We start from the raw sequence: 15,997 nt of genomic DNA, 5'->3' as shown, positions 1-15,997 counted from the left end.
GACCCAGGTGCTGTCTTATGTCCGCGCTTCATTGCCAGCGCTACGCTGATTGCTATTTCATGAATGTTTTCCAATCAATCAATGTGCTTCTCTGAATGTGTGTCACAACTAGCTTGATGATACAGTGTTTGTTTATGAGCTCCTCATGTTTGTCTTGTCAGATTCTACAGAACCTGGGAGTGTTGCCGTGTTGAAAGCTGCAGAACATACCATTTTTATTTACAATTTAAAACAGTTTTTGTGAAATTAGAAGAACTTGATATGACGAGTAAGTCATACGTAAACTGTCATGATCCCATTCTTACAGTCCACATATTCACCACAGAAGTTGAAGCTTTTATTATTTCTGTCAGATGTTACTTAATTAGAAAATCTGCCATAATATAATATTGTGATTTGTATTTAAAGTGATTTCTGCTTCTGAAATGTAATTTGATAACCGAGTAACAGGACTTTCTACTGTATGAGTTTGCACGCTATTTGAGAATATTGTCGTTCAACAAACTGAAAATGTAATTTAATCGGCTTTAAATCTGTCGAAATGACCAACGTTTTATGATAGGGTAAAGAAACAAATGAGGAAAACAATTATATCCCAATCAATGTTGTTAACCTTAAAAACAGGATGAAAAATAATAACATGTTGCCAGGATTTATAGTTTAAGGTTCCATTTTTAAAAAATCATCTTTGAAATGGATGGGGTAAACATTTTATAAATGTTTTCTTTTCTTTGAATAAGTGACATTAATGTTACAAAACTTGCTAACATACAATATATATGTAGAGAAATAAATCTCACCTCGAAGACAAGGTACATTCAGTAAAGGGTATTTCTTGCTATATGAAGCCCTATTTTTATAGGCTGCAAAGGCAGATCTTCCATTTAAACAACAATCTTCATAGTACAGTATACATGTAAATGATTCCATGCAGACACTCCCAGGCTTTGTCAGTATCTATATGTGCTTTTCATGTTTGCTACCTAGAGAGCCGTGGCTCCAAAGCAGCTGCTTCAGCATAAGGCCCCGCTCCAGCTCCAGCCGCAGGCCAAGCCCCAGCTGCCTGCGGCCCAGCATCAGCAGCCCTCAGCCTGCAGGAGGTCCCACCGCACGCTGCCCAAGGACCAGACCCAGCTCCTGTCTCTGCAGCACGACCACAGACACAGGGAGAGAGAGAAGCAGAGGCAGAGAGAGAAGCCTGGGGCCGCGGTTCAGAAGCTAACGGCTAACAGTGGGAGCACAGCTGCTGCTGCTGCTGCTGCTGCTGCTGTGGCTGTGGCTGCGGCTGCCTCCGCGCCCAGCCGCCCCGCAAACAGCCAGCGCTCCGCGGTAAAGCCCTGCCTCCCTCCGCTGTCGTGCACTTGTAATCACCTCCACATCCCATGTCTGTCAATCTGTGTCTCGCTTTCATTGAATTGGATGGCTTTTTACTTTAATTTTGTCCATATTTTTATTTGTTTTACCTTCGTTTCTTACAAAATTATATATTTATTGGCCTTTGGAAGAGAGGTGATATTTATAGAAAAACTCCAAGATAAAGTTTGTTAATTTACAAGAATATATTTGGGATATTCTTTGAGTTTAAAGTTGTACATTTACAGGGAATAAAATACACAAAATAGTCAGTCACATCACTTTGATTACATTTATCACACCACAGTAAACAGGAAATGCATCATGCACATGAAGGTGGTGCAACATGAAAATATCCTTCATCTGTCCATTGTGTGTTTATACTTACATTGGCCCTCACACGCCGTCATAGTTTTGTCCCTTCTACCAATCCTCTTTCCTTTTTTTTCATCACGTGAACGTTAGTTGACTGGCCACTTTCACGTAAGTTCACAAAGGTCTGCAGAAAGTTTTCTAAATGTTACACAGAATGGTAATGTGGTTCACAGTTCAGACCAAAACATGTATACAAGAAAGAACGGAATTGAAAGTATTCGTGTCTTGCTATTAAGACATGACGATTTTATCAGCCACAAGTATTTTTTTCTTATATATTTGCATGCTGGCAGTTGCTGTTTGTATAGAGGACAACATGTGGTTTATACCTGGCTGCTTATCTTAGCATAGAGGATAAACCACACAAGGAACTGGAACAGGAAGCACAGGTGCCAATTCTAGAGAAGGACTTTTAAACTTTAAACACACATTTTTAACTTTTAAAGCAGCTGGGGGTCAAATGGCTAAAGAAAAAAAGTAGGTTTTATTTATTCAACAGATCCTGAACTCTGTTGTATTGGACAAAATAGATATTTTGGACTGTAGAGGTTATTTGTGTGTTTACATATTTCGTCCTGTGCTATTTATAAAGTAAAAACTCTCAGATGATCAGCATCAAAGTGCCTACAATTGCTAAAGTATTATGTTTAATGCTTAGGGTGTTAATGCCTGATTTGCAATTAACCTAGAGTACATCTCGTGTTGACAAGTTCAAAGAAAAAACAACACTGAGCTGTTTTGTGTGGTTATGTGATAGTAGCTCCTTTCATAGCAGGGCTAGTTTATATTACATTTCTTAAGAATGTTGCTAAACTTCAAAGTAAGTAAGCTTTGTATAAAGTAGTTTAAAGTCACTTTTTAAGATGATTTTAAGTGTGAAACTGAATTCATGTGCACCCACAATGCCCTCCCTAAAACACTAAATCAGCCAATAGGAGGCCTCCAAAGTGATGTGTCAAGACTGCTCCTCATCAATCATCACCATTTATCATCACTTATTCTGTCCCACATTATACATGCTATATATATTATGTAAAATGCTTTTATGTGGGTGAGACAGTTAGGATTGTACTTGGTGTGAGAAAAATATATGTTGATCTCAGTGTGACTATTTACACACACAAACACACATGTGTCATACATGTGTTTTATGTTTTTAGATGGACTTCCAGGAATCAAACCTAGCCAGGCTGCTCTTAGCTGCTGGTCTCCCCAGCCAGGTGCAGTCCAGGCTGAGCTCAGGGAGCAGCTCCAGTCCCTGTACTCCAGCCATGCAGAGGGCTCACCTCAACCAGGTATAGTAAAAACATATTCCACATGTGTTGTATTCACATGTCCTCTGCTCTAATCTATACCTTGCTATTCAACTCTTAACTAATATACCTTATTATAAAATACCTTTTATATACATGACCTGAAATGATATTACCGTTCGACAATACAACAGAAAAGTATTTGGTTTTGGTTTTGTTAGCAAATTTAGTTGGCATTATTGGCATTATTATGCGCACCTGAAATAATTAGCTTTTCTGCAGAGATTTCCTCAAGAGAATCTGAAGAACTGACGCAAAATAGTGTTTACCTAAGTTCTCATTATAGTCTTACATTTCTAAATTGTGCAAATATAGAAGTATGCAGATGTGGCGTATTTGCATCAATTGTGTTTTTTTTGTGTTTGCAATGAATGTACTGTACTGTAATGGTTGTAAACCCACTTTGGGGACATTTTACTTTGCGACCAAACTGTTGAAGAAATCTTGTATAACTACAATTACAGAAACAAAAAACCTTAGGTAATCCTTTTTTTCTTTCCCCAGAATGCCAATTTGCGCTCAAGTCGAGACGCCCCTCACAGCAGCTCCATGTCAGATATGGCCATCTCCCCGTTGTCCCCGTTGTCCCCCATGTCTCCAACTGACGACGTCTTCTGGGACTCTAGAGTGCCACCTAAGGTGAGCATCGACCATCCTATTAGCTTCATGTCACATGGCAGCAGGTTGGACGACTTGCATAAACTAAAATGAAAGTAAACTTGCAGAAAGAGGAAGTTGTTGTGATAGTCATGCCAGGCACATGTAGCCTGCATCACAAGAGGTTGGCATAATATCCTGAATTCTGGCTATACTGAATTGAGGAAGTGGTGTGCCTAGCACGAGGTTGGAACACTGTGGGTGATTTTGGGAGATAATTGGTTGTGATTTACCTTCGAGAAACACTTTCGATATTTGAAGTGGGGTTTTATCAGGTACTTATCCATGGTAATTGGATGAATAAGTCCTAAATCCTGATATATTTCCTGAAATAAGGTCTGCGGTTACCACAGGCATATAAAAGACCGTTTTGTTCCATAAAATAAAATAGTTCAGTAAATACCCCTCTAGTTAATGTTTGTCTGTAAAACAGTGGTTGCTATCAAGTGGCTTAATGAGACTACTATACGTCATCACTCCGAACATTAACTGTTTTAGCTTAGCGTTGTCATGTGACTGTGGGTGTTTCTCAATGTCGAGGAAGGCTCCTCCAGAGCCACTATTTCAAGGATGCTACTTCATCGAATCCCACCGAAGGACTGTTCCAATGTCCAGGATCCTTGGAATTCTACCGAGGACTGAATCCTTTGTTGCGGGAAATTTCGAGGATGCACCAGTGTATCCTCCGCGGTCTTAAAATCCCCTCAATGCTTTGCGCACGGACCAATTTCCCAAATCTTTGGTGGAAAATGTAAGACGGAGCCTCTCATATGACGCACACCTGCACACTTGCTAGCCTGTTCCATTCTTCGTTCTCCGAATGCCAGGAAGGATTCTTGCCTGACGGACCTGACTCGGAAGACATGTCCTACCAAGGAAGCGTCCTCGACATTGAGAAACACCCAGAGATGTAGTTTGTTTATAGCTTAACATTAGCTATTTACTATTGGTGATTGCATTTATATTTAAAAATCACAGTCTGTCAGGGTTAGGGTTAGTGTTAGCGCCCTTGCAATGCTAACTTCTGCATCAGCTAACAAAAATACGTCATCACTGCAATACCCTATTGCCTACTATAGAAGATAGGCAGTACGCCCCCTTTAAAAATAATCCGACCTCTCGCTTTAAGGCTAATCATAAAGCGCTTTTAATTAAAAACATGACTGTGATTTAAAAAGTCTCTCTGTTGCTTTCTATCTCACATCACTAGCCCCCTGCTGTGTGTTTTATGAACAGAAGACGCTGTGAGGTGTATTTACTAACAGAACACCATATGGAGTTGATAAAACAACTAATAACTACTCCCGAGAGCCCAATAAAGCTGTCTGTTCGCTATGTCATGTTGGTGAATAACAGGCGGCCATATGGAGTCGGTAGAGCCGTTAATAACTCTGTGCTCTCTAATGTGACTGCAGAGTGGTGGCTGCTTACCATGTGGGTGAGGGTTGCAATCAGTTAGCTTTCAGGGACCTACACTAGAATAGGGTTTCACAGGAATGTGCTGCACCAAATCTGGGCATGTATTGATCTTTACAATAATTCAGATCATTTTACATCAGCTATAGTCTAAAGTTCAATAGCATTTTGGGTTTAAAAATACCACAAAAAAGGTAATATTCTGAGAATAAAAGTATTTCTGTCATTCTGAAATTGAAGAGTAAATGTTGAGGAATAATCATTAAAAAATAAAATAATGATCTTTATCTATGAAGCACCTTTAAAACTACTTAGTACCATCCAATGTTTATACAGTATGCTCCTGTAGTATTCTGGACATTTTCTATAAAATATTGTTGTTATTTTCTCTATTCCACTATTTAAGTATTTGTATTTTAATGTTCGAACACACTGCTGCTTTTGTAACGAAATAATTTCCCAAATTGGGATCAATACAGTTTATAAATATATCTATCTATCTATCTATCTATCTATCTATCTATCTATCTATCTATCTAGTGCTTTCACATAAAAACAGAACACATTTAAGAAACACAGAGAATAACATGAGAATAAAAACAACAAAAACAGCAACTTACCACAGACAGTTAAACATACTAAAGTTATTAAAACAACAGTGCAAAAGTTCATACCTTCCGATTCCTTTACAGAAATTAACGTTATTTGTCTGAATTTGTTTCTCTTAAAATTGCAATTTATTTAAAAACTAAATCTGATTTTGAAATATTTCCAACTATATTTCTTTGACCAAAATATAAAGATATTCTCAACTTTTTCTTGTAAATGAACATATTTGATCTAATTTGAATAATATGTTTGCGCCACAGGCAGCTGACACTGAGTGTGTGAGTGTGTGCGTGTGCGTTCAGATGAAGACAGATGCAGGATGTGGGCAACTCGTCAGAAGGTTGATAGGTATTCCCACAGTTGACTTCCTGCTCGGCTGGGTGTGTCTTCCTCTCTGTAACTAGGTCATGTGACCCCAGGAGATGAAAGGTCAAAAAGTCACCAGCTGGTTGGTACCATTGAGAGTTTTAGAAGAAAGAAATGTTGAAAGATCCCGTTTGAAACGCAGTGCTTTCACAACCAGAATGATCGTTCATCTATTTCACAATCGTTTCGTGTCATGAATCAATGTCACTGTTGAAAAATGGTTAGGAAATATGCCTGAGTCAGATCATTTCCAATCCCTATGTGAGATTTGGACATGGCTTTTGGGAATTTAAACAGTGAAATGTGAAGAAATAGCAAAGCCAAACGCTCTCATTAGATTCTCAGTAATAAATCTCTCCCGTTGAGTTGTTAAAGATTTTACTGTACTTTGCTCTAAACCCTTTCAGGCACTTTTAGAAGTTGTTGTACATAAAGATTTCATAACCGCAGAAACCTTCCTATAATTAGCTGAAACCCTGCCTGGCTAGACATCAGATCCTCGTAAAGAGCAAACTAATGAAAAGCGAAACAAGCCGTCAGGGCCAGCAGGAGGCGGCCATCTTTGTGCTTTCACTAGCTGTCTGTCAAGTGACTACGATGAATCAATTCTCTTGTGTGTGTTCCAGGTCCCAGAACGCACTACCTCCAAGTTCTACTGTCGCGAGCTGGTGATGGGACACAAGAGGGCAGCTTCAAGGTACTGTACAACTACAACGTGTACAGCTAACTCAAAGAGAAATGTGTCATTTATGAAGGTTGACATCTTTTATTAGTACATACATTATGACATATTGTCAATATGTCATAAGCTTTAGAAGTTTAAAATTAGTATTTTATTTTGACAGAAGTTATCATCGGACTGCGTAGTTCAAAATAACCGTTTTAGTGTATCTCTGGTCATTGTTTGGTTTCTATCGAGGCCCTAAGGGCCCTAAGTCGGATCTAAATGATTTTATGTCATATGTTTATGACTTAAGAAATAAGTAAATAATAATAATAATAAATAATAATTTTTCTTATGGATAAACATTTTTCCCGGAAAATGTTTCATCTGTCTTTTATCATCTGTAAAAACATGTAAAGCTTTTTGTTTTGTCAGGATTATTATATTCTTCTTACAGTTCATTTATAACATGCTAATGCAACTCCATGTTGTCTGATGTGTAAAGAGGCCACTGGTTGCTAACATGTTGACGTAATACAATGTTAATGTCAATGTTCCATTTACACCAAATGGCAACAAATATCAACTAGCCATTCATTTTTTATCATATAACACTGGAGCCCTCGCCTCAGGCATATGTGATTCAAATACAATGTGTCAAACAATCTAGTCAGAATCATGACAAACTAGAGGAACAAGGACATGCTTACCAGATGTTGATGTTTAAAGGGGCCCTTCTGCTCATTTTCAGGCTCATATTTATATCTTGTGCCTCTCCTGGGACATGTCTCCATGCTTTAATGTTCAAAAAGCCCTTTAGTTTTCTCATACTGTCTGTGCTGCAGCACCTCTTTTCACCCTCTGTCTGAAACCAGAGCCCAGTCTGCTCTGATTGGTTAGCTTGGTCAACTGCTTAGAGATCACATATTGGGGAATGGTAGCCTTTGCAGACCATTTACATGCACAAACAGCTATATAACCCGAACTGCAGGAAAGAGAAAACCCCCACAAATACCTAACAGGGCCCGCTCAAGTTTATATTTCAAAAGCCACACTGTCCTCCTACATTAAAATCCTCTACCAGATGATTTGTTTTAAAGATCATCGTCATCCATCTCACATTGAGTGTTTTATATACTTACCTAAAAGAGTTGGTTATAAAAGTGAGGTGTGATTAACTTTGGGAATACCCACAAACTAGTTTAGCTGTAAGTATCAGCTAACAAGCAAACAAGTGGACAATTCTCAGAGAACAAATACACAATGCTGCTATTTGTCCTTAAATAAGAAACAAAACAAGTATTTGTCTTTGTGACGGGGTTCAATTCGTCCATTCGATACATGGCTTAGTCGGTTGTTTAAGCTCCAAAAACACTTTATTTATATCAGCAACAAAAAAAAATAACAGCGAACCAGCGCAAGTTAGACAACAAAAATAAAATCCACAAACAGGCGGTCCATCACTCATTCAGAGTAAACGTGTTCTGGCTGTTGCCTTCACTGCAACATTCTTCTGAGTGACACAGTCCAAAAAACCAACAAGGAACCAACACCGTCCCTTTTGAACCCATGGCCCCTCCCACAGGCTCACCGTCAACAGGTGATACAATCAACTCTAAACCACATTTCAACATAAAAATCCGACCCAAACATAAACAGGTTAGCCACCTCTTAACACAATCATTCCCCATAATTAACAACAATAATTATAAATAAGAAATTGCATGGTTCATTTGACGGAAGAGGGGTGGGTGTGTGTGTGTGTGTGTGTGTGTGTGTGTGTGTGTGTGTGTGTGTGTGTGTGTGTGTGTGTGTGTGTGTGTGTGTGTGTGTGTGTGTGTGTGTGTGTGTGTGTGTGTGTGTGTGTGTGTGTGTGTGTGTGTGTGTGTGTGTGTGTGTGTGTGTGTGTGTGTGTGTGTGTGTGTGTGTGTGTGTGTGTGTGTGTGTGTGTGTGTGTGTGTGTGTGTGTGTGTGTGTGTGTGTGTGTGTGTGTGTGTGTGTGTGTGTGTGTGTGTGTGTGTGTGTGTGTGTGTGTGTGTGTGTGTGTGTGTGTGTGTGTGTGTGTGTGTGTGTGTGTGTGTGTGTGTGTGTGTGTGTGTGTGTGTGTGTGTGTGTGTGTGTGTGTGCTGTCAGTGGCGGAGTCAGTCACTCTGTGACCCGCTCCTTCACAGTCTTAAATAGGAAGTGAATAATAAAAAGTATTTGTAATCTTCGGTGTTGTGACCATGCTCTAAGCAGGGTGATTCTTCCCCACACAGTTCTCTTTCAGCTATACTGAGCTTTATTTACTGTGAGGATTTATATCACACTACAATTCAGCAGACTGGCATGCACTAATGGAGAACTATCTGTCACGGGTGTATCACATTAGTTTAGCTTGGATGATTATTTTCGATTAGATGAAACTAATGGTGAGGAAATTGGGTCATTGCAGTGGCAGCGTGAAGGGTAACCTGAAGATTAGAAACATATAATAAAGTGTATAATGCAGATCTCTGTTCACTCAACGTGTGTGTGTGTCTCTTTCTCCATCTAGTGGCAGTCCGGTGTCTGTGGCAGATACACGCTCAGTGTCTCAGGGAGCCCCCCCGACTGGCAGCAACCACCCAGGTGTGTTCAACCTTCACTCAGCACATACTGTACGAGCAATACAAACAGGTTTATCAGCTCTGTAAATGAAATGGGTAGTTTGGTTATCCCTCATGTAGCCATAGCTTGTTTTAATCAGAACACTTCATTTATCCCGGGGGGGAATTGGGTTTGGTGACAGTGACTCCATTTTAGAACAAATGAATAATAAATGCATAAAACAATAAATGATAAAAAGTTCAAATTAAATCAATAAAATAGAAATATAAAAAATGCCCAATAAAACATAATAAGCTAAGTTAAAGCAAGAACATGCTAGGTAAAAGAGAAAATAGAAAATAAATAATTGAATACACATAAAAAGTAAAATGACCAATAAAAGGTACAAAAAATGAATACAAATATTTATACAAACACAAGAAGTTAAAGTAAGAGTGTGCAATAACAATTACCTCAAAACACGATGGGCAGAATGTTAGCATATTGGATGGACATGCTCTGGGTCCATGTATTAACTTTTATATTTGAAATATCATTACAATTGATAAATGTGCGCTTGGCCATTTTAGGAAATCATGCCTTAATTTGCAGGGAGCTGGAATTAGCTACAGACACAAACGTGGTACACACAACAGCACATGTGAGCCTTTCTAAGATGTACACATCTTTTATTATTTTGTGATCAAGTTTGCAGCTTGTTTTCCCCACAGATTTGGCACAGGTGTGAAATAATGCTTCCAAAAGCACATACCCCAAACCCTACACTGATAAAGAGACACTTCCCGATAGAACAACAACGTACTACACCAACACAGTGATGAGTTCAAAGCCCGTGCGTCTCGAGAGAAGTGACTCACCTCTTTCAAAGCTCTGCTCTCTGTGAGCTCTCTGCATCAAGGATTCTCTTGTTTTGACTGTAAGATACAGAGGGAAGACTTTTGGGAGGATATTACATTATGTGTATCAAAGCTCTGTGTGTGTGTGTAGTTGCCTGGAAGCAGCTTGTGGTACCTCTCACTCAGTGTTGCTGCAGGCCAAAAGGTCGGAGCAGCAGATCAGCTTTATTGTGGTTTTATAGCTCTTAATATGCTTTTGATGCAACTGAGGAAAATATAATTTTCTCTTTGAACTTTACTGTGATTGAAAAGTGTATTAAGATAAGATAAGATAAGATAAGACTTTATTCATCCCGAAGGAAATTGTTGTGCCAGAGTAACAAAATACAATAAACACAGCCAGGGCCCGCCCTGACCAATTTGCCGCCCTAGACAAGATTTTAGCTGGCCAAATGCAGACACTCACTATGATTCGCACGTGCATGGTTGTGGCATGACCACAAAAACAAAGATATTGACACAAGATGTGTGCAACTGTATTTAGTTTCCTATCCATTTGAACATGATTTAAGTGGGAGGGGGCTCCTCTAGGGGGGTCCAGGGGCATGCACCCCCGGGAAGACTTTTTTTTTTTATATTGAAGTTAAAAGCATCAATCTGGTGCACTTTGAGAGCAACATTAGGAGATCTATGGATACATCTCTCAACACCCAGATGAAACAGAACTGTAAGCAGATTTTCTTTTTCTTTATGGATATTTTACAAATCACTCCCCTTTCAAACTGTATTCTTGTTTATTAATAACAACTTTTTTGTACTGTCAGTATTTTATACCTGTTTTTCACCTATTCTCTTATTTTTTTATAACTATAATGATCATATAAAGGTGTGCCTTTACCTCACTGAGCTGAGGTTATCAGAGCCTCTCAGTCTTTCAGGAGAGAGCTCTCTAAAGCTCTCAGAAGCTGTGTACGTTTTTTGGGAGTTTGATTTATTTTAAATGAATACAAATACAAAATTAAAACCTATAATTGCACACTAAAACCATTATTTCAAAAAAAGAACAATTTCACATAAACCTTTGGGTTTTACTGGGACTGGGGCAGTTCAACTTGATTTTGGGGGGGGGGGGGGTGTGTGCCATAGTTTATGGGTGCTGTACGCAATATAGGCGTAGTTCTGTTAGTATAAGATAATAAGATGTACTTTGTTGATCCAAAATCGGGAAATTGTATTGTTATGAAATAAAAAAATAAACACAGCAGCACAACAGCAAAACTGTACACTAAAAGTGCAGCAAAAAGAGCAATTTAACATCCACAGACAACATGAAACATAGAAACATAGATGGTCACACAATCAATGCAATTATTAGCAGTAGTTAGCAGTGCAAAATATAAAACGTAGTGGCAGTTACGTAATTGCACGTTATCATAGCATTATTATTAATAATAATAATAATATTGCACATAGTTATATACAGGGTTGGGTTGTAACGGAATACATGTAACGGCGTTATAGTAATCAGAATACAAGAAACAAGTAACTGTATTCAGCTCGCGTTATATTTGAAAAACGAGTAATCTGATTACAGTTACTTTTCGGGGTGTAACGGTATCCGTATTCGTCCCGTACCGTCACGGTTCAGACGTCACGGTTCGGCACATGCAGTCACACGACGAATACGCCTTTTTTTTACAACTGGGGAAAAAGTCTGTCATTCAGGGCAGTATATCCACTACACTATATATAATCCAGGGGGCGGTACTGCGCCTAAAAGCTGTTTGCCAGCCGCCCTTAAACAACAAATGAAGAACAAGAAGAAACACAACAACAAAACGAACAAAATACAAGAAGAAGAAAAGTTAGTATGACGATTTCAGATAACACACAGGAGCTAGAACCCACCTGCTTCTTTTAAATCAGCTGTGTGGGAACATTTCGGGTTCCCTGTGAACTACAATAACGATTAAGTGTGCGAGTGGTGGATCGGACGAGGACGGTGTGTCGGCGTTGTTAGATAGCGGTGCGGTATGCTAATGGTAACACACGCCAAATATGCTAAATCATATCAGAAGGCATCACCCAGATTTGCCAATCACCGGAGCCCGGCAAAAGACAACAGCTGTTCAACAGCTGATCCCCGCTGTTTTTAAGAAGCCAAGAGACCAACATAAATAACGGAAGCTTTTGGCATATGGTTTTGAACGACTTTGCGCTCTTGAAACACTTTCTTATTAGTTATGATGTAATATTTTCAAGACATTCTTTTTAGTTTTACAGCTTGGTGAAACCTTTTTGTTTGACATCAGCCATTATAGATAATATGGCCATCTGAGTGTACTGTGTATGGTTTGTTTTAAACTGTTTAATACATTTAATTATTCAAAATGTCAGAGTTCTTTATTTTTAAACTGAAACTTGCACTACTGTTCAAACATAAATAACAACAAACCTGGAATTATGCATTTGGGACCGTGACCCCCAAACTGAGGTACGCACCGAACCGTGACTTGTGTGAACCGTTACACCCCTAGTTACTTTGGTAAACCTGTGAATACATTTTGGATTACTTATTGGAATTATTGGTGGAAAGATTTCCTCACAACATTTAATATTCATTACTAAAGGTACAGCCGAATCATCACAGCGCACACAACCTATTACCGCCGCAGATGGACCAAAAAAGCCGTTGAAAAAAAATCGCAGGTCCGCTCGCTCTGAAACAATAACAACGAAACATGGAGGAACAAAAGTCTGCGTTTAAATCGGTGTGTGTGTGTGTGTGTGTGTGTGTGTGTTTAAAACACATCAGCCTGCAGTCGCTCTTTAGCCTTACTAATGATTATTTCTGAAGGTAAACACAGTGAAGGCGGTGCGAAAGGCACTGCACGCTCCTCTTCTCAGAGGCTGAGTTAACCCTCCCGCTGCCTCCTAGCGCTGCAGAGATTTCATGAAATGAAGGAGGTGTTCCTTCTATAAAACAGCTGTGGGCAGCAGATACTGTGAGAGTCACAGACATGAATTCATAGATCAAGGCAGACTGGTGCACACACGCTCCTGTTTTGCCAATCCGGTGCTTAAACTATAGCTCTACACCCCTGTTCGACATTTTAATTCATGTCCTGCCAACACTGGCAGGACAGAAGGCGACACGCCCGTTCTAAGCCGTGTCCCTCACTCCTCACATCACAAGCTCCATCCCCAAAAAGTGTATTATGTTGTTGCATCGTTTCAGATGTGATGTTTCAGTTGTGCTCTTGATAAGCCATTAAAACAGTAAAAACACGTTCACTTTCCTTTTGCTTTTTGTGTCTCCTGTTCACCAAAACATACCCATCTGTGATGGAAAAAGAAAGTAATCTAAAAGTAATCTGATTACTTTTTTAAGACACGTAACTGTAACTGTATTCGGATTACTTTCAGAGCCATGTAATCAGTAATCAGTCACTGATTACATTTACAAAGTAACCCTCCCAACCCTGGTCATATATAGCAGCAAGTGTATTGTAATATACTGTAATAATGTATTGTAATATATATTGCACATAGTGTTGGTGTGTAAGTTCTCAGTGTCCTTTACTTAAGGGTGAAGAGTTAGTTAAAGAGTTTTATGGCCACTGGGAGGAAAGACCTCCTGTGGCGCTGTGTGGTGGTTATCAGTGATCTCAGTCTGTGGCTGAAAGTGCTCCGGTAGGAAACCAGCGTGGCATGCAGGGGGTGAGACCCGTTGTCCAGAATGCTGAGAAGTTTCCTCAGCATTCTCCCCTCTGACACCACTGCCAACGACTCCTGATCCACTCCCAGGACAGAGCCTGCTCTCCTGATGAGCTGGTTGAGTCTGTTGGCATCAGCTGTCTTTAGAGCAGTGATAATCACGTACAATTGAATAAGACGCCTATGATGATAAAAACAGTGTTAATCCAATATGGGGGAAAAAAAAGTGGTGCTTGTGTTTCTCAAAAATAAGACTCTATTTCCCATGAACCCCTTTTTGTTTTATATGACCAGGGCAAGTGCTTCTTTTAGATTATTTACCTGACACGCTTTGTGTTCATTATGTTTGTGCTCAAACTTGTTATAGTGTAGTGTCCCCTTAAGCTTCATTTAGGTACACTGAAAAGATGTCTGTATATCTTGCAAAGGAGGCTGGATCTAGAAACGAGTATATGTACAGACTCATTCAGGCTGGGATTCAGGGAATATAATATACAGTATACAGTTCATATACTGTATATGTAAATAATATATATATATATATTATATATATATTATATATATATATATATATATTATATATATATATATATATATGTCGCCATCTAGTGGCCAGTTCTCAAACAACTTGATGTTGACATCCATTAATGTGACCAGCATTTGTCAAATCATTTAGGATGCTCTGAATTGCACGATGTCCATACCCAGAACAAAGACAAAGAACTGAACCAAACTCCATGCATCCATTTAAAAGGTGTTTCATGGATGTTGGTATTGTATTGCATGTACTATATTGGTGGTTACAAGTACATTTCTCTCCCAGTTTAACTTTATAAACTGATACTTTTTGGAATTGGGGAACATGTCTGCTTAAGGATCAGCAGGTCTTGCTTTAGACTTTAGGTCCAGTTGGAGTAAATCTCCTCCATCATGCAGTGTCAACAGTTAGTGTATGTCTGTAAATCTATCCTCCTAGTGATGCACAATGCAAGATCCCATATAGACAGCAGCAAAGGCAGCCATGTTTTACAATGGCTGCCTTTGTCCATGGTGACTAGCCCTCTCAGCACTAATGTTACTATGGTACGAGTTCAGTGCTTTACCCTAACACGAACCCTGATCCTGCTCAACAGCTGCTACTAATCTAACTAATAAGTGTGTGTGTGTGTGTGTGTGTATTGAAGGTTTCCTCAAGCTGGAGAGCCCTCTTCTACAACACCGTCTCCAGCAGCACAGGAGGACACAGGACAATGTGACCAGCGGACAAACACAGGTACACTGAGAGTCTTTTTATTCACTGAAAGAAAGAAACTGTTGTTACATTGATCTTGATTTAAAATCAGGAGTAGTAATATAAAGTTAGCTTCTTCATTAAATGTAAATGACCTCCAAGCATGTTTTGTTAGTCTTTCTTGCTGAGATGTGGAATAGTTTGTGTTATTCTCTTCGTTGAACCACATTATACAAAAGTCTTCATTGATCTCCTGACCACAGTTACTCATGTTGTCCTCTCCTCCATTCTGCAGGGTGTCCGATCTGCTCTGGTTCGGCTGCACAAGGCCACAGAATATTCCTCTTCCAGTGACGAGGTTGGCAGCAGCGATGACGAAGAGAGGAACAGGTAAGATCTTCATCATCAGTATCATAGAGTGTTGAAGTAATGGCGTATTTGTGTAGGCCGACCTAGAAGATGGCATCGCAATGGATCCGTTGACTAAAAGCAAATGTTTGCCTTGATGACGTTTTGTAGATACATTTAGTTAGTTTTTAAGATACATAGAAGCTTCGGACATTCACAAGTGGAGTATTTGCAATGTCGTTGTAACAATATGGGAACATCTCTTAAGCTTGTGTTAGCTACAGACCTCATTTCAGGCATCCAACCACAATGAGGGAACCGGAAGTGTTGAAACACTGACTCATTTCTATGTTTATGGACTCATTCCTGCACCCCTCTCTAATGGCATTGTGCTTATTTATTTTGTTTATTTTATTATATTTGACTTAGTCCTTCCTTTTAATACCAAACCACTGAAAAAGTTGTGACAAAGAATGTAGTCATTGTTTCCGTGTTCCCACGCCACAGTTATGAAACATAGCCT

The 15,997-nt window shown here is 39.3% G+C and overlaps 1 protein-coding gene across 3 annotated transcripts in view; it reads left to right on the top strand.

Annotated features, from left to right (window-relative positions):
* The window catches only part of LOC117453843 (mitogen-activated protein kinase kinase kinase kinase 4), a 130,560-nt gene that overhangs the window by 86,025 nt on the left and 28,538 nt on the right, over positions 1-15,997 (top strand). For 2 of the 3 annotated variants that reach the window (XM_034092858.1, XM_034092856.1), the window contains 7 exons: positions 988-1,329; positions 2,889-3,023; positions 3,546-3,680; positions 6,716-6,786; positions 9,290-9,363; positions 15,080-15,168; positions 15,422-15,516. In XM_034092858.1, the coding sequence (XP_033948749.1) occupies positions 988-1,329; positions 2,889-3,023; positions 3,546-3,680; positions 6,716-6,786; positions 9,290-9,363; positions 15,080-15,168; positions 15,422-15,516 (941 nt within the window). The remainder of the gene's footprint in view (positions 1-987; positions 1,330-2,888; positions 3,024-3,545; positions 3,681-6,715; positions 6,787-9,289; positions 9,364-15,079; positions 15,169-15,421; positions 15,517-15,997) is intronic. The other variant, XM_034092857.1, reaches the window with a different exon arrangement.

The sequence above is a fragment of the Pseudochaenichthys georgianus genome, chromosome 10 (assembly GCF_902827115.2).
Source record: "Pseudochaenichthys georgianus chromosome 10, fPseGeo1.2, whole genome shotgun sequence".
Taxonomy (NCBI): domain Eukaryota; kingdom Metazoa; phylum Chordata; class Actinopteri; order Perciformes; family Channichthyidae; genus Pseudochaenichthys; species Pseudochaenichthys georgianus.
The sequence above is the reverse complement of the archived record's forward strand: the minus strand, read 5'-3'. Positions and strand labels throughout refer to the sequence as shown.